We start from the raw sequence: 19,718 nt of genomic DNA, 5'->3' as shown, positions 1-19,718 counted from the left end.
TCCACAAAATGAGACATGTCCTGTGCATCTTAACAAAAGGGATGGGGATGCAGACAATATACTGCATATTAATATGAGAAATTACACATCCCATAAGACTTATAGCGTTATAAATACATGCATGCTATCCAGAAATAATAAATATGGGCCTCAGATAATCTGCAGAGAACAGTTGGGAGATGGGGGGGGGTGGAAAAATCACACAGCGTTGTAACTGACCAAGTGCATTTTAAGAAAAATCCTCCTTTTCATCACTGGAAACAGGCTGTTATTTGGTCTTGAATCCCAAGCTATACGGTATAAAACTAGATTTCAGTACGAGGGTTTTTTTGGTGCTACTCAAATTCAATGAGAGAAAGTGTTATCTCCAACCAGATACAACACAACCATGCAGACAACTGCCTGTGCTGAGAGGCACATCGTGCAACTTTCAGCCCCATTTTAGATTTTAATTAAACAAACAGGTATTGATGGTGGTCTTGCAAAGATACAGAATCCACAGAAAGAAATTAAGTCCTATCACCAAAAGACTCGAGAAGAACAGGAAAGACCAGCCTGGCATAGAAGAGAGGCAAAAGAAAAAGAAATAATCCACTTTTTGCAGTAACACCAGATGCCCAAGGAAGAACAAGAGAAGGGCCAAGAAAGTTATGAGAACTGCGAGCAGGGCAAACTTAACCAATTCCACGTGTACAGTAGGTCACCATCTGGAGATCTGTATTAATCTGGTAACCTCACTATTCCCTCTTCTTGGATGCTGCACAGCAGCACTAGCAGAAGTTATTTTTGGAAAAAAGGTGGGGGAGGGAAGATGGTTAGGAAAGTTACAAGATACCCAAGAAGAAAAACACATTGAGAACATTAAGCAGAACATACTAGCAAGAACTGCTTCTCCCCTCACGTTCAGCATTTATTAGATCTCTCAGTGTGAGTTTGTAAGCTTCACGAGATCTCTTTTGGAAGTGATAAAGAAGGTCAGGATCCTCCTTTCAGTGGGTATTTTAGTCAACAGGGGGAGGGGGGTAGGGGATGAGGGGGGCTGTATCAGTACTGCTAAGTCTGCTGGGAGGAGCACATGTTAAACTCAGCCACATAACATATCAATGCAGAAGTACATGAAAGTGTAGTTTAAAAAGTGAGAAGTATGTACATTTCATGACCTTTAAAAGCATTCCCTCTGGTGCTCTCACACTCAGTGAGCAGAGTAAAACTGTTATCTGAATTCTCACCAATACCACTACTAGATGTAAAGTCAAATGCAAACAACTTAAATCAATCCAGTATTTTCAGAGAAGCCAGAAAACCTGAATTCACTATAGTACACCTACTAAAATAGTCAGAAGTTCTAATTCTGTAGAAGTGTACATGTCTTTCGGAAGTAATACAACATATGTGCATGCATTTACACTTACATCTGATTTTTAGCCGCTTGTCTCTGAGCTTTCCGTTCTTTCCTTTTTTGATCTGGTGGCTTAGCAAAAACAATTTCAATGTTTTCTCCCTCTAAATCTTTGCCATTCATTTCTTCCATTGCCTGAAGGAATTAACCAGACTTTAAATATACTTCTAAGCATACCTGATGTTATTAATTTTATTCTATCTTTTAGAGCATGCATTTTAAAATTTGTTACCCAGAGCTAAAATAACAATATAAAGCTTAAAAAAATGTTAAATAACCAGAAAGCATATCATGGGTTCCAGAGTTACGCACTTCCTCTTAACTTGACTCTCAAACCCAGGACTGCACGTATCAGCCTATAAATCTTCTACTCAGAACTGCAAATAGGCTTCAACCTTTGCGAATTGTTTCAGTTAATGAAGTGACAGAGCTGTCCTCTGAAAGTACAGATTTTGCAATAAGGGAATAAATTTCTCAAGTCAGCAAACACACAAACATTATTAAAACTAGAGAACAGATTTTATTCCTTTCATTTTACTTACATAAACGTAACTTTCTTTTTAAACCAGAAGCCAAAAGTTAGAATTTAATCTCATTCTACCACAAAAAGAAAACCAAAACAAACCACCAAAACTCACCCAAAAACACACACCAAGAAACACCCCCAAAACAACCCAAACGAAAAACCCACCAACACACACACAATTCTCTCAAGTAATTGCTACAAGAATTCAGGCGGGGAATCAGAAAGATTTTACCACTTTTAGGGACTCTACATGGCTAAGCCTTGATGGGACAATATATCCTATGAAAATACTCTTTCCGTGATCTTTCTATGCATCTGCTTTAAGGCATCTGGATGAGTTATAAAAATTTAATCCCCTTGTATTCCCCTGCATCCTCCCACAGGGAAAAAAAAAATATACAGGCAGGACAGGAATTGCCATTTCCCTTCCTATGACATGAAAAAAACCCCAAAACCACCAGAACTCAGTTAGCAAAATCCAGGAATGACAATTACTCAACTGTCCAGCACCCCTCATCAAAAAGCAAAGGTGCTTATTCCACACTGTAAAAAGGAAGTCACACTGTTCCTGCAAAACAAAAGGATTACCTGAATTTTTATCAACCAGCCCTAGAGAAACTGCTTTAGATTCTATCAATAATTTGGTAAGAAGAATCTTTCAACTTCTGGCACTTCCTATTCAAATGATAACCTTAGATACTCATCAGCAGAATTATTTAGGATAGGTACATCCAAGATTCACTTTTGAAGTTACCAACTACATCTGCCTAAGAGACACCCAGAGAGGACAAAGTTATCAGTGAGAATGTGGTACTGTTTCTCCAGAGCTTTTTCTCAAATTAGTAGTAGTATACAGCTTCTAAATGTTATGCTTAGTCACTACTTACAGAGTTACAGTCCTCTTCACTTACCCTTACAGCACCATCCCGTTCATCGAAATGAATGAAAGCATAGTCTTTCAGCTTCTTCACTCGTTCTAGCTTTCCAAACTGACTGAAGGCTTTTTCTAGGATCTCCTCTGTGACAGTATTGGCAAGATTGCGTACAAACAGAACTTTTACCTGCAGAGAAATAAAAAAAAAAAAAAAAAAAGAGAGAGAAAGAAGTCCAGAAAAACTCTTAGAAGTATGATCTAATCCCAAAACGAAATTTTGCAAGTTATTACTACTGGCAGTACTGAAAACATCATTAAAATGCTCTACATAAGACATATATACATGAATATGCATATTTATATATTCATACAGCATGACTTAGCTCCAAAATTCCCTGACAGAAATATTAAATCTGTTTTCAAACACGATTACATAAGCATTGGTATCCTGGAAGTCAATCCAATTTGTGTTAATGTTTAAATGAATCCCAGCAACAGTCATTTTCAACTCAAAAAGGAACACTTTCAAACTTGAAGTAAGGCAACCAAGATTGGTTACACACAAAGTAATTAACTTCTTGAAACATTTCATTGTTTAGAAAGGTTTTTGCTCAGGTATTTGCAGAACAGTCATCTCTCTAATATCTAGGTCAGAGGTGACAGGCCTGCAGCTCTCAAGCTGCTTAACTTGTGGCTCCCATGCCATAGCTACACCAAATACCTAGCATCAGGACTGTGCTTGCCTGAGGAGCACTCAGTGACCTGAATCCACAGCTAGAAGAGAGAACACAGACAGAAGGTGATGCTAAGGCTGACACTGACAAGCCACCTCTGGACTTTCTCACTGTATCCTTCCCTTGAGGAACAGCCACCTCCAAATAACTCTTAGTCCATTTCCTCCCCCAGTGCTTTAAAGAACACAATACCAGACAAGCTACACAGGCTGCTATGCAGCTTGTAATACCAGAGAGGTTGGTTATCTTTCAACTACTGAGATAGGCCCTGTTAATGGCCTGGCTAAACCATAAATAGAAAGTTTCATCAAACACCAACTGCTTACAGTAAAAGAGCAGTCTGGCAAAGGCTTAAACTAGAGTCTTCATCAGTACAGCAGACAATGTACAGTGGGCACTGTATGTTAGTAACCACTTTGTAGTCAAAGACATGCCTTTGTTCTCACACTGTGTTGCACCAAGTGACTGCATGTCACCCGTGAACTCTCACAATTTACATGCCTCTCTGACTTGTTAGGAAGGGTGCCTTCCACATGCGGCCACCATGCCCTGACAGTCTAGTTACCTCATACTGTCAAAAAACGTTCACTTTCCTACAAGGCAGCTGCACACCAGCTGCAATGACCTGTAACTGCTCTTCACATCCCCCTCACTACTAACAGTTTCAAACTGATAACAAAAAGCAAGTGAACGTTGTACAGGGCAGCACTGACTGACTGCTGTCAAGCATGATGGTCAACCCGGTGTGCGATGGAACCAGAGATCTCATGCTCCAATTTCTGAAGCAGAGCTATGTTCTCTTCTCCTACCACATACAGGAACTCAATAGACCCAGACACCCTTTTTGTAAGAATTACTGCATAATTAAGTTACAAATAGACAAAACAGACTTCCCAAAATCTTTATCTCACTTGCTAGCCAAGCTATGATGGGATGTAGGGTTTGGAAGAAGGTATACACTGGGTCAGATGTATGATCTGCAGTATAAGCTCTAGTCTTTGGCAATAGCTCCTCTTGCTGATTCTCAGGAGATTACAGAAGTCACAGACAGCTCCACAAGGAAAGCCGCTTCCTATCCTGTGTTAAGGTTCTCCTATATGCCTTGATGGCAAAAGCCGCTTTTATTTCTTGTAATCCACATGCAGTAATAATTTTTAGTAAACTGTTCTAATCACTACCTGAACCTGATTTCAAGAAAATTAATTACAGAAGATCAGTAGTTTAAAAAACTGGTAACTTTCAAACAAATCTTCGTTATTCTTTTGCTTTAAGAAAGAATGAAAGCTAGAATCTCAAGAGGAATCCTAAGGAGCCTTCACTAATAAATCCACAGTGACTGGCTAAGTAAGACATGATTAAAAACCTCAAAAACCATCATGTTTTTATCACAAGATGTACCAACACAACATTTTTATGGAATTAAAAAAAAGCAACTGACTTTTTTCTGGTGTAGACAAATCCATTAATCACTAACAGTATTTTAACACCTTTGGTAATGTTACAGTTTAACTGTAGGTGAACCAGCCAAAATAGATGCCAAAGCTAGGAGGCAGGTTAAAGCATAAACTGAGAGATGATGAACACATTCTTACTTCATTTACACTACTCAAAGGGGGTAAGTCCTCTTCATTAAATCTCAGAAGACAGTAACACCAAGGATACACACTTAACAAGCAGTATACCAAGCAGCAGCATTTTCTTATACCAAAGCCACTTCCCAAGCTCTCTGACTACCCTAAAAACTTCTGGGATCTGTTCCTTTTCTCCACAGCACAAATACCTCAGCCGACATTACAACATTCTCTACGGGTTACTGGCGGTCTCCTGTCCTGTAATCTACCAGATAGTCACAAGCATAAGACTTTATTTAGCTGCTTAACCTGCCACTCCAGAATGTCCTCGGTAGCCATAGATATGCTACAGAAATCAAGTAAAACATTAAGAAATTTATCTGCAGTATGGGTCCAAGAGGCAACAACACAGCACTCAGGAAAAATTAAGCTATCAACACAGCTACTGGAAGCTGAAAAAAAGTTCACTTTGGACCAGACATCATAACCATTTACACTGTCAGTTCAAGCACTACTCTCCTGAATGTCTACCCTCAGAATCTAGTTTTCTGCCTCGTAACACTCAAGGTACTTCATATTTTAGGTAACAGCCCATTTAAAATTTAAGCATGCATCTATACGGTACTCCCCATGAGATTTAAGCAAAAGTTTGGGTGATAAAGGGAAAAAAAATTTCAGAAATTTAAATTAGTAGGTGTCCATATACTGATGAATGACATGCTGCTTCTGCACAGTATTTAGAACAATGTTGTTCACCTTCTGGCTACAAAAGTGTGTTTGTCTTCTCTAGTTTGTTCTTACGGACTTGCTTTTCTAGCTGTCTTGACAAGAACACTGCCAGATCAGATGAGTTCTCTGAAAAAAACAATCTTCTACTCTGTTTTCTCCAGAGCCTTCTATCACAGGAATGTCTAAAATGACAAGGGTCAACAGCTCTCCCTTTGCTCCTGACTGACAGTACTCAGAAGCAGTGACAGCCAGTATGCAGCTCACACCTGGGAGACTACTGACAGCAGCAGCAGCTCAGCTGCTCCTTCTCAATCTCTTAGGAGAAAGACAGCAATAAACAGAAAGCAAACCTAACTCTTCCAGAAGTGATCCGAGTTTCTCCAAAAATGGACAAGAAAAACTAGAGGAGACTCCCCTTGTTGCAAGAATAAAGCCAGGGACATACTCAGCAATAAATGTCAGACACTCATACTTGCCTCTACTTCTGCCTTCAGCTAGATGCTCTCTACTTTTTCAGCATTCTTGTTCACTTAGTCTCACTTTTCCACACATCTTCAACCCAAGATCCATGCCCTCCCTATCTCTGGCACATGACTCTAGAGGTATACAAGCTGATTTTCTGTACTTATGTTTCTTCTCTTTTCATGTCCCATTTCAAATACAAAGCAATACAAGGCATTAACACATCCAAAGAACTGTATATTAAATGGAGCAAATCTCTGTTGAGCTTCCTCATCTTTAGCCTTTCACCCCCCACATCTATAAAGTTACTTAGGAAAGACACCCTATTATGCCCCCTATCACAACCTGCTTATCTGTTCAGTCATGTCAGCAGAAGTTCCTGGTAGCTTGCCTGAAGAGTTTGCTGGATTAGGTCTCATCTCTTTTGAGCCAAGAAACTGAACAGACAAACCGGTTGCCACATTTAGGAAGCACCAACTTTGACAAATTTTACCTGCCAAGACTCACCCCTGATGCTGATAGTCTGTGATCCCAAGCAAGAAAAAAAAACATCTTGCAGGCAGGGTAGTCTAGAAGCTTCTGTAATACCTGCATTACAAAAGCAGCTTTTCCCTAAAATGAGCCCCCACCCCAACCCTTATCCCTTATGGCTAACCAAAGAGGAGATACCAGCCAAGCTATCTTACTAGGTCCAACAAAGTAGGACTCCAGCAAGTGACGTGTCTCAGGTGAGAGTAAAAGCACAGATGAAAAGCAAAGAGAAAGAGATAAGGATATGGGCTAGCTATGAGCTTCCTTTAAACAACTCAGCTATACAACATCACTGAAAAAAGAAAACCAGGGTTGGGCATTATCTGATGTGGGGGGAATCAGGTAATTAATTCCTGGCAAAGTATCACACATATAAACCCACTGCTATCATGTACTTCAAAACCGTATCAATCCAGACTTCAGTTTCACCAAAATATTCAAAATCCACAGTATCACTTGTGGTAATATTCAATGGAATTAATCACCCCTAAATTAAAAATAAGATACAGAGCTTTAAATACAAAGTGACTACCTAACATCTGAACTGCTAAAGGCACCTTTGAAAATACAGTTTAACTGGCATGTTCAAATTCTAAAGGGATAAACATATAATTCCAAGGTTAAGAAGAATTAGGGATTGTATCTAGATTTCTATCCCTCCAAATATTATCACCACCATTTCCAGATGAAAAATTAAATGCATCTGGCCTATGTGTCCTTTTTACAAGGATCATGTTTAACACACAGCCTTCAGAGCACAAAATAACATCAGCCAAGAGTTTTTACATTCTCATCTGTTCTAGAGTGTATTCATATTTTTATCATCTTACCTACAACATCTATGTCAAGAAGGCTGAAATATGCTATTTACACTCAGGCTAATGTCAGAACATATTTATTCTGGAACAAGACACCTTAAAAAGTTTCATGGTTCCTTTATAGCTTTATTACCTTTGCCATGACTTCAGGATCTGGGTCTTCTATAGGGTCAGCCCATTCAACTGTAACAACATTTCCCCACACTTTCACTTTTCCGCTCATTAACCTACGTCTGGCCTGAGCGGCAGTTTTGTGATCTTCATATTCAAGGAAACAGAAACCCCGGTTCTTTTTCTTGTCATCAGGCTGATGATACAATATAACATCTGTAAGACCCTCTAAAATTAAACAAAATATTTTTTGTTATAGCTTCAATACATGAATGTGCATTATACAGTAGGGATTATTTTTTTCATAAGCATGCATCTGGTAAGTAGTTCCAAAAAAGCATAAACACACGAGGCAATTTTGAGACTGTATACATATGAAAGCTTCCCTACTTTCAAGAACATTTTCCAAGAGTGATAGTAGACTAAGCTGATGTACATCCCATTTTATTAAGTGCACAAAGCTTAGTAGCTATGGAAGGGTACCTTTCCTGTAACTGAACGGTAGCCAAAAATCATACTTGGTCAGTTCTCCTCCCAACCCCCTAGAAGTCACACCACTTATCACTGCTGGTGTTTTCCCATGGATGTCTAAACCAGAAGAGGTCAAATGTGCGTGATTTTAAGACACCTGAGATGTTTCAGCATTGCTCCAAGGAACCTCAGGAGTATCATTTGGTAACAAAAAAAGCCATCAAATTCTACCTTTGCCAGTTTATAGCCTGTTATCCAAAAAAAAAAAAAAAAGGGATCCTCATCAAATCACCAAGAATTCTGAAGCACAGAACTAGTTATGTTCTCCAACCTGCTTCAGTTTTGTCTGGAAAAGCTTTAAAACATTTGTTGGTACTGAAATAATTAAACCACCTACTTCTTTGAATGGCTTTTTAAAACATTTATTTGCTAAGTAAAACTGGGAACCACACATCTAACCTAATCACATGTATTTCAACCCTCAGCACAACAGTTTAAAAAAAAAAATCTAAGAAAAGACAACTTGCGAAGTGGTCTTCATTTGGAATCGTCATTGTTCAATTATAACCCAAAAAATGGTGAAGAGGGTTCATCACTAATCATGTTTGACATCTCTCCAGCTCTACAAAATGTAGGTATTGACTTACCTGTTACTTTGCTAAATTCTTCAACGATTTGCTCCTTGGTTTTACTCTTAGGAATAGACCCAACAAAAAGCCTATTATTGGCAACAGAGATGCATACACCAATGTGTTTTCCAGAACGAATTTCATGGTTGTTGTACTGAAAGAAAAATAATTGGACAATCATCAGTTACAGATAATTTTCTCTCCCAACAGCAGCATACCAAGTATTTTACTTTTGCAAACATAGCATTTAGTAGTACATTAAATTCTCTGGAGCTTAACACATTCTTATGATGCATGTTCAACTCTTCTGAAATACACTACCCACGTTCTTTAAGATATCTCAACGTTTCAGCCAACAATTATCCTTCCCTTCTTGTTCAAGCCTTTTTCTTAATACATGTTTCTTTAGAGGCTTTTTCATGTGGAACTTTGAAAGGTAAATCTTATGTATTAAGTCATCAAGACCAAGGTTTCTCCCTTCAAAACAATGCACGAAAAAAAAGTGTTTTTCTATACATTCCATCTAGGAATTCTTGAATTGCATGTAACTCAAGCCAGAAGTTACAATTCAAGTCAGATTCCTTTCAAAAATTCCATAGTTAACAAATGAAAGACCTGTGATCAGGCTCCACAAAGTGGGCAAAAGCAGTTGACAAGTACTTTCCAAAGTACACAGATTACACACATAAAAATAGTAAACAGCTCGAAGAACCTTCTTCTGACTTGAAATCATATAACTTCTGTTCAAATGCTTCTCCCATAACAGACTGTTTAGAAGACACCCTGAACAAGTCAGCAGTTTAGGGGGGGAAGTATTACTGTAGACATCTGTTGACAAAAAATGCCTTTCACTGAGATACAGACACAGACATGCATCATCCAAATAAGCAGCAGGGAGGTCAACTGGTGGTACATCAACCCCTTTTCATGTGGAAGCCCTGCAACAGACACCTCTTTAGCTAGGATTTTGTGGTGAACATCTTATTGACAAGTAGTAGGACAACTTTTAAAAATTTAATCTAGCTATTTATTCTACCAGTTATTTTGTGCTTGGTGGTAAAGCTTCCTGCATAAGCAAGTTCTCCCACACCCCTTCTTGTTTTGTGAACTAAAATCAGGGTGAATATATATTTATTTACACTGATCTCTTGCAACCAAAAACCACGTAACTGAAAACTCTGAGCCACACAACTGTAGCAAAGTGAGCAAAGCAGACAACTGCACATTGAGTAGCATCTTCCCAACTATCTTTGATTCAGAACACAGAATACAGTCAGACTTCTATCTCCCTATCTGTTCTCCACATGGCAGAGGAATAGTGTTTTAAAGTAGCAAACAGCTGCATAGGAAAACTATATACATTTATGATCACTAAGAAACACACTTATACACACTAATAGAGACAGATTACACTAGCTCAAAAAAGTCCTTTAAAGACAATACCTTTTAAGAAGTTGATACTTTATTAGTCTGGAAACTATTAGACAAACTCATTTTTCATTAACTGAAGCACACATTAGGAAACATTTATTTAACATTAGGAAGTGTTTCTTTAGCAAGAAGGTGGTCAAACACTGGAACAGACTTCCTAGAGAGGCAGTCGATGCCCGGAGCCCATCAGTGTTTGAGAAGCACTTGGACAATGCCCTTAACGTGCTTTAACATTTGGTCAGCCCTGAAGCAGTAACACAGTTCAACTAGATGATCATATTCTATCCTATACGGATAGTAGGATATAGAACAGAAATACTGTTCAGTTAAAGTCTAAGGACAAAGTCTGGCAACACATTTAGTCAAGAAAGAGCCCCTCGTACAACTCATCACAACAAAATACTATTTCATAACATAAAAATGTAAAATATTCTACCATAATGCAACTCCACATTGACAGTAGCCTCTAGTAGTTTTTCCTAATATACAGAATACCACTTTTCATTGTACATTTCTCTTAACACAGAAGCAATAGACTTGAATCTGGTCCTCTAGAATATGAAGTCAGAGGGTTTTAGGTTAGTAATTTGTATACCACCTGTAAACTTAGATTAGACATGAACAGGCCTAAATCATTATCTGGGTGAAGTGCCAAAACTGTCTGGCTACCAAATTAGCTACGTCAGCACACTGCTTCCCCCTCCTGTCACCACTGAATTAATGCCCAAAGTTAGTAACAGAGATACTACTAGCCCTTAGACACCTTTTTTTTTCCAAGTTCTATAAGAACCTACTCATAAACAGGGCAAAGTACACCTAAGGTCTGTCTTGTCATTTTATCCATTTAAATTTTCACCAGCAACTTTACTTCCAGAAACAAACTCCAAGTTGTACTGCTGTGCATAGCTAGCAAACTGCTTAACGTCTATATTTACATAACTCACCTGTACCCACACTTAGATCAAGCTTACACTTGCTGCAGTCAAAAACACCACTGTATGCTACTGTAGTTTTCAGTATGTTTTCCTGCAAGCTTCACCCCAAGTATTTATCCTGTACGTGTCCACAGTAACCTTAATCAGTTTTCCAGAAGATTTCTGAGTGAAATCTAACACCTCCCTATGAAATAGGAGGGCAAATTAAACATGTATGCAGAACACCACCACTGGAGTTATAACAGAAGGTAAATACCAACATAGTAACAGGGGGAAAAATTAAAAATCAGTAAGTGCAGTGTATGTGTTAACAATGTTGGAGATGTCATTTCTACTTATCCAGCAAGGGTTATGGTTAACCACACCGGATTAAGTACTGGACATAAAATTAATTACTCTTCATATCTGTAAGCCTTCTATCAGGCCATAGAACCATCTAATTTTATATCTCAAGTGCAGCGGCAAAGGCATTTGAAAGGCAATTTTGGGAATTCTCCCCATTAAGTGGTTTAAAAATGCCTATGTGTAACAAAATCAAGGCTTTAACCTTTTAAACAGCAAAATTTCTTCTGGTTAAGGAATACAGTAAGTCAACATTAAATTTATCAAAAAAATGTAATTTGGTTTTACATTAAGTCATTACAAAGACTGTGGATAATACAACAACCACACAAGTATGAATTGTATGCAAAGTATGTTACACCAACTGCAGGAGCCTCAAGACAGGCCAGTTTCTCCGCTGTAGTTTGGGTACTGACAAAACCTTTTAGCTGTCTTATTACTGAAGAGACCTACAGACAATGCAGAGACATTTATTCTCATTTTTGCTATACTTCAGTCTTGAACAGAAAAAAAAGCGTGCCACTATCAAGGTGGGAAGTAAGAGAAGAACTCCTATCCCAGGGAGTCCACAAAGCTGAGAAGTTTTATGTACATCAGAAGATTATAGTTACTATCTGAAAAGACCACCACCTGTTAAAATACTATGATGTCAAAATGGCTAGGACCAAGGGTACATACAGCATTTCTAAGAGATCTTTCAGCAGCCTCTCCCATGCATCTAACTTATACAAAGTCATACAGCCAAGATTTTCAACTGAGCTCTACAGACATACTCCACCAGCATCCTGCAAATCACTCCTAGGCTACTTGGGAAATGTATAATACACCAAACTAGCCGGCCAACTACGGCTGAAGTAATTCAAAAGCTGACAAATGCCACAAAATCTAATTTAAAACTAACCCTGCCCTCAAAGAGGTTAGAATGAAGCCTGAAAAACTGCCCCATCAATCTCAACGCTTTTCAGCTATTACTTATAACTCAGTGGCTATTTAACTGAAAGACAGCATAATGCTTTCTATCCCCCTCCCCGCGCAGATCAAAGATCAGGTCTAAAAGGACACCAAGTACCTCCTTCCCTTGTATCATTTAGTGGAAGACTGAGGCTAGGATCTTGTGTTACTTTTATGGAAACACCACCTGAATGATTTTTCAGAGTGTGCTGCCTTTAAGCAAAAAACAAATAATGGAAGAAAATATTTTTTTGTTTACTAGATACCTTGAAGAGTATATTTGATTTGATTTACTGTTTCTCCAAATCACGTGCTTAACTCAGAAGTTCACACACAATCTGAATAGCTGGGTTGACAATGACAGTACAGACATAGTTATCCTCAGTATATTTGGACTGCACAGAGAAACACCAGCCATTCTTATTAAAAAAGCTAAACAGCTTGTACCAGATATTTTTGTACTTCCACTTTTTGCAGTTATTTCTATACTTTTCCAGAACACATTCCCATCTTCAGCCTGATTTGTCTCACTCAACCTACAATGACTTACATAATATGTCAATACATTAACCTAATGGTTTAACATGTATGTTACCACAAAGCAGATTTAAACCCTACTATATTAATACAGTACCAGTACACCCAAAAGGAGCATGGTTAGCAGGGATCATAATTGCACACTGATACTGACCATATCAACATGGCAGTAAGTAGCTCAAGAAATTCAAATTCAACTTAACTAGGGAACCAAAGGAGCAGTGAGAGGCTCAGAGTGATGTTTCTTTGCCCTCTCTTTTTTTCCCCCATGATGGGTACTTCATGCATAAAACCCTGACAGCTTACTAGGAGTAGCCTATTTCTTATATCAAACCATTTTGCATCTTGTATTTCAGAGGAAATATTTTTTTTCAACCTGGCAGGATTTAGGACTTTTTCCAGTCAGCTGCAGCAAACAGAACAGACCTTAACGCTCAAGAGTGATTATTTCCCATCTAAAGTATCTTATGAAACTGACTTCAGAGGCATCTTTCCAGCACGGGGCCCTCTGCTGGCACACAAGCAAATCGGACATCACAGACAACCTGACCAATGCTCCCCCCTGAACCACAGCAACCCCAACACTCCTTCTTTCCAAAACTCATCCAGGTATCTCAGAAGTCACTATTACCAACAGAACTTTTGTTAATACATGAAGGTTTATCTAACTGGCCCACACAGCAGCCCATCAGCTTGCCCCCTGCCCTGGTTCATCCTTAATTCAGTAAAACTTTATACACAATGTGGAAGTAACACTTAGTAGATACTTAAGAAGTGATCTAACAATGAGAGTTTCATCTTAAACATTTAAGGATCAGGACAACTGCTTATAAGCCAGAGTGTTCTTAAAAAAATTAGAAAAAACCAAACCAAAACAAACCCCAAGTAATACAACTTACCAGCTTAACAGCTTCCTGAGCTGCCTCTTTAGTACAAAAAGTGACAAAAGCATATCCTCTATTTAGACCAGTTAGTGGATCCATCATTAAGCGGAGATCCCATATAGGGCCGGCTTTCTCAAATAATGGAACAAGTTCATCTTCAAACAAGTCTCTTGGGATCTTGCCCACAAATATCTGCAACAGACATGCAGAGTGTTGTTATAGAAAAATATTTCTGATTAGTAAGAACACAGTAACATAAACATCTCCTCCTTACCTCTGTACCAACAGAAGGCTGATGTCCGGAATACACAGACTCTGGAGGAGGTCCACCATACTTTCTCTGTCCAGTAGTCACATCAAGAGTGTAGCTAGTTCTCTCCAAGAGTGCCTTCAAGTAAGAAACTTAAAATTTTAAAATCATATACAATTTGAGCTCATTTAGATGCACTTTATTCACAAACAGACATGCTTATAAACTTGTATCAAAGCAGCACAGTTTAAAACTCCCACAGGCAAGTAAGCCTACTGCTAGTACTTCAACAAGAAACTCGCAAAACAATTTTTAGACCTGTCAGGTAAAGAAGCACTGCTGTAAAATTAAGAGATTCACATACACTTTTCCCAATTCTTTCATTTTAATGAATAAAAAAAAAGCGCCAAGTAATAGAATAGTGAGGTTCCCTTTAATTAGAAAGATCTTAGTCTGAGCCACTTCTTGTTTTGGCATGTCCAATCCTGCAAACATTTATGCGCAGGAGTTCCCTTCACTTAATGAGATTACTCATAAGTGTGAAGTTAAAGAACACATGTTTAAGTGCTTACACCCCTGGAACACAGCACAGACTGCATCAGGTATCCAACCACTCAGGTGATACTACTTTCCTTCTCCTATCCACTCACTCCTCAAGTTCTTTGTGGGTGCATACAGCACCCCAGCACAGCTTATCCTCAACAGAATCACAACATAGTTATGGACATACTACATATTTAAAATGTTAGATGAAATTCAGGAATACAATGAGAAATTCCTCTGAAATTAGTCTTTTCTAATAAATTTTGTACAAAGATAAATCAACTCTACGCACAAAGAAACAGCATATTAAACAACCCTAAATACAATCAAGAGTTAGCAATTTCACAACTGGAAAATTGCAAAGTTGTTATAAATGCCGTAGCCATCAGCAGCAGAGGCTATGCCGCTAAGTTAGTTAACTAAGTGCTCATATTGTTGATGGTTTATGTGGCAGTGACAAAAATTGCATCAGTTTTATTTATAATTAACAGAATCCCAGCCTCAAAGTCAGTAGAAAAAGATTTTCTTGTTTCACAAGCTGTACAGTTACATGTAACTTAAAACAGTCATTTAGCACTTTGCACAAAGTGTTACAGATGAAAGACTCACTTGCTTTCTAAGACATCACCTAAGCATGATTAGACAGCTTTCCTTTCCTTAAACTTTGGAACATGTCCATTACTAAGACAGTTTGGGGTACAGTTTATGAGAACAATGATTATGTCATAAGAAGCAGGCTAAACCCACATGTAGTATGTGCAGTTGCTTAAAAGCTGAAGAAAAACAATACAGAAGGAAAAATGGAACAAAACCACAACCACTAGTAGTGGAAGTTACACGTTCTGAACTCGAGGATCTATGCTGACAAGTTTCTGAATACTTCTAACTGTGAAGTAGCGTAACTGGCTCCACTAGACATAAAACAACCCAATCTTTTCCACTTTTACCGACATTCAGTTCCAGTAATTAACAGTATGTTAACCTTCCTCTTGAAAATGAAGAAGGGTGAAATAAAAATGCAAGTGACAGCTTTCAAATAACCTCTGAAGCACAGTTCCAAAAGAATCAAAGTATCTGTCACCATGGCTCTGAGAAACCACAGACCACAGGACTTTTATTTTTTAGGCACATACCTTAATTTTTGCCTCATCTGGTCCTTTGCTGGAATCTGCCACCTTGGTCCCCTGTTTTTCCCTCTGCCTGTATGTCTTCATGACTCCACATAAAAAGGCACTTTTGTTCTGTAAAAGATTTATTAATTTTCAGTTCTGAAAACATGACAAGCCAGAATGTAATTTTAACTTGAACACAGTACTTGTTCTACATATCACATATGGCTCATTCAAGAAAACCTCTTGCGGGTCAACTAATAGTTTATCCCTCCTCAACAATTATATTTGGACTTGCTTAACATTACCTGAACATGTGAGAGATCGCTGTCTTTAAACTGCTGAAGCACCGCCAATGCACCTTCTTCATTAAATTCCTTTAAAGCTTCAATAGCTCTTTCATCTAGATCACTATGTGCAACTAGCCCTAGAGAAAAGAAAGAAAAATTCTTACTTATATTTGGGCAGCAATTTTTGCTTAACCATATTTAACCCATTTCAAGGACCCTTAAATCAATTACTAACTGAAATAAAGTTACTATACCTAAGAAATCACTTAGTCCTTTTACAAGGTAAACATTTAGTGTATGTAATATTTTTTTAATAAAAAATGTCATTAAAAATTGAAAGTAACAGTTACTGTATTTATGTATTTGTTTGACTTCTGTGAAACCCAGACAGGACAGGGGCCAAGCTTATTTTGAATATCCTGAAACTGAATTCAGGAGGACCTATCAGAAACTGACATAGTTTGCCTAACAATGGTACCTTGGTACATTTTAAGAACTCTATAAAGACAAATAAACTGCAGCACTACAAATGACCAACACAATCCACACACACACACACACAAAAAAGCACTTTAAAAACGGTAGCTATTACCATGTCTGAAGGACCAATACAATAACCTTTGCATCCATGAGCCCAAATGCTATGTCATGAAGTATCATTTACATGAGAAGGTGAATGCCAAAGCTTCAGTTACTTACAGCTACCTACAACCACTATAAAAAAATGCACAAAACCTACATCACCTACTCCTACTAAAAGTCATCTGTTGCCTATTCCAGCTGTTGCTAAAGTCACCTGCATTCTCCTCCCCACCCCTCAAGCCCAAGTAGCCTGGCTCAAGACTTTTCTCTGGGAAATACTGCAACAAATTATAAAGTACTGAATGGAAAAAAAAAATCTACAGATTTTGGTAAGACTGCAGTTCCCATACTTTTGGAAACCACAAAAAGTTGCTATTTTAGCCCAAAGACAGCAGAGTCCAATAAAATACTGCAAGCATGGTTTTGCAAGTTTTACATCTTACCTGCAACGTAAATTTCATCTAGTTTTTCAGCAACTTTCTGTGGTAAACCAGCATCAAGCAATGTCTGGAAATGCTCAGAATGGGTAACTGCAGCAGAAGTGTCCATGGGCTCTTCAGTACCATTCCCATTAACATGTTCAGTAGCCATGTTTCCAGATATCTGTTCAAATGCAATAAGCATCATAATTAAGCTAAAAATATCTTTCAGGTAGAACAATTCAAGTGACAATACATGCAACAGACTGACCTATTCTTGCCAAAAAAAAAAAAAATTAAAATAATAGTAGACCGCTTCTCTGATACTTCTCAGCTTTAAAAGACGCACAAAATTCCTCAAAAGAAGCACTAACACAAAGGAAAGCCCTAACACCACTGCCTGGCGGGGGTGGGGTAGCTTTCACTGCAGGTTTTACACAACCCAGCCAGACACACTGACTCACCTCCCTCTCTCTGTCTCTCTAACACACTCCTCTAAGAGGCTCTGAACAAGTTAGAAGTGGAGCAAGAAGCCAATGGCGGGGGTGGAAGGAAGAGCAAACCTGCCACATGCAGCCGCCGCTACCGCCGCGATACCGTCACTGACACCCGCTGCTGCCTCCACCTCCCGCAGCAAACTCGCTGCCTCCCGGAGCAAGCCGCCTCTCCAGGCCCCAGGCGCAGCCGGGATCCCTTCCCGCCTCCACTCCCGTGTCGGCCGGGCAAGCGAGAGGAACAAAGCGCTCTTCCCAGTCCGCACCCACCCACGGCGGCGGCGGCAGCGGCAGCCGCCATGAGCCCGATGGAAACACGTGCTCTGCGCGTTCAGATGTCCTACAACTTCCTCCAGTGACCGACTTCCCCCCCCTCCCCGCCACACTCTCGCAGGAGGAGCGGCTCCCCCCCACCCCAAGCCCCAGCCATTCCCCACCTCTCACCCTATTCCCCCTGGAGAGCGGTTGCAACACCCCGGGCCCGATTTCACCACTCGGCCGGGAGCTCGCAGCGCCTCCCGGCCCCGCCGCCACCCCCCCAGCCACACTTCTCCCCGAAACAATGCAGGGGCCCGCCGCCAGCCCCGTCTCCCGGCCGGGAAGCGCCGCTGCCCGCCCGCCCACCGCCTTACGACGTGACCGGGGGCACGCGAGACGCGAGCGATCCCCCTCCCCACGCGCAAGCCGGAGATCGAGGTCGCGGCTCGCCCCGTTGCGGAGCGGCTCCCCCCCGGCCCGGCCCAGCCCAGCCCCTCACGGGCAATGAATGGAGCGGCGGAGCCGGCAGGACAATGAGGCGAGAGCCACGCGCCACGCGCGGGGACGGCCCGGGTCCCCCCGGCCACCGCCGCCTTCCCAGCGCCGGCCAGCTGCCGGGCCTAGTGCGCGGGCACCGGCCCAGCCCGGCCGCCCCCCGCCCGACAGCAGCGGCCACGAAGGCAGCCAGCTCCTCCACCCATCGCGCAGCGCCTGGCAGCCGGGCCCCGGCCCGACAGCGATGCAGGGCCCCAGCGTGTGCCTCCCACCCCGCCTGCCAGCTCCCCTCCACCGCCTCAACCGCTCTGCCGCCCGGCCCTGCCCCGGCCCGCTCCCACCCCGCTCCGCAGGCGGCTACCGCCGCTCCGAGCGGCGGCGAGCACGGACCCGCCGGCCTGCCTGGCGGCGCCCAGCTCCTGACCTGTCGCTGCGGGGGTGAAACGCCGTGCGAAGGGGCTCGGGGCGCGGCTAGCGGCTCGGCGTGCTGAGGAGCTGCCCCCCTTCTCCGCTCCCTCGGTGTGTCCGGACAGTGTGCTGGAGCTGGCGTAAAATGGCGGCCGCTCGAGCGCTCACGCCGCTGCTGGCACCAACCCCAGCCCCTTCCACTCGGCTCTGGAGGGGAGGGGGGGGAGAGAGGCGGAGGGGGGGGGGGGAAGAGAGGAGGAGGCGCCGCGCGCGCTGGCGCAGCCCCAAACCCGGGGTCTCCCAGGCAGCTCCGCAAGGGTTATCGGCTCGCCCCGCCCTCCGGGCTACCCGCGCGCGCGCGCGCCCGCCCGCCCGCCCCGCCCTCGCGCGCGCTGTCTCCCGCCCTCCCCTCCGTCCCCCACGCGTCCTGCGTTCCGTGCGGAGCGGCGCGCGCCGCCCTCTCTCTCTCTCTCACCCTCCCTCCCGCCCGGGTGGCGCGGCCGCCTGCAGGGGCGCGCGGGCTGCGCGCCGCCGAGCGGAGGGGAGGCGGCGGCCGCGGCGGGACGAGCCCGGCGGGGTGGGGACGGCCGGGCTCCCCCGCGCAGCCCTTGCACCTGTGCGGGCGCCGCCCGAAAAACGGCGCTGAGCTGAGCGGCTCGCCGGGCCGGCCGTGGATTGGGCGAGCGGCCGTTCCCACGGCGCGCAGGTGGCACAAAGGGGACCGCCGCGGGCGGAGGCGGGGAGTCCCGGCCCGCGGCGGGGGGGGGACGGCGGAGACAAAGCCACGCAGACAAAGGGAGGGGAGAGCGGCGCTTTGTGTGGCTGCCGGCCGGCAGCGCTCAGCCGCAGTCGCGCTCGGCGTTCCCGCTTTGGGGACAGGAGTCTCCTCACCCGGTTCCCTGAGGGGCGCCGGGAGCTCTCCCCCTCAGGCGGCC

General features: G+C 42.2%; 1 protein-coding gene across 3 annotated transcripts in view; it reads right to left on the bottom strand.

Annotated features, from left to right (window-relative positions):
- SYNCRIP (synaptotagmin binding cytoplasmic RNA interacting protein) overlaps positions 1–18,959 on the bottom strand; it is a 24,970-nt gene extending 6,011 nt beyond the window's left edge. For 2 of the 3 annotated variants that reach the window (XM_084261425.1, XM_084261426.1), the window contains exons 1-10: positions 18,800–18,889; positions 17,153–17,312; positions 16,146–16,264; positions 15,862–15,969; positions 14,210–14,323; positions 13,951–14,127; positions 8,874–9,009; positions 7,778–7,983; positions 2,837–2,986; positions 1,413–1,534 (exon numbers count right to left, since the gene is read on the bottom strand). In XM_084261425.1, coding sequence (XP_084117551.1) covers positions 1,413–1,534; positions 2,837–2,986; positions 7,778–7,983; positions 8,874–9,009; positions 13,951–14,127; positions 14,210–14,323; positions 15,862–15,969; positions 16,146–16,264; positions 17,153–17,300 — 1,280 coding nt within the window. In that variant the 5' untranslated portion in view covers positions 17,301–17,312; positions 18,800–18,889. Of the gene's footprint in view, positions 1–1,412; positions 1,535–2,836; positions 2,987–7,777; positions 7,984–8,873; positions 9,010–13,950; positions 14,128–14,209; positions 14,324–15,861; positions 15,970–16,145; positions 16,265–17,152; positions 17,313–18,799 lie in introns of all 3 variants that reach the window. The other variant, XM_084261427.1, reaches the window with a different exon arrangement.
- Between the last annotated feature and the right edge of the window lie 759 nt (positions 18,960–19,718).

This window comes from Gallinula chloropus (assembly GCF_964237585.1).
Source record: "Gallinula chloropus genome assembly, chromosome: 3".
NCBI lineage: Eukaryota > Metazoa > Chordata > Aves > Gruiformes > Rallidae > Gallinula > Gallinula chloropus.
This window is presented reverse-complemented; position numbering and strand designations above follow the sequence as displayed.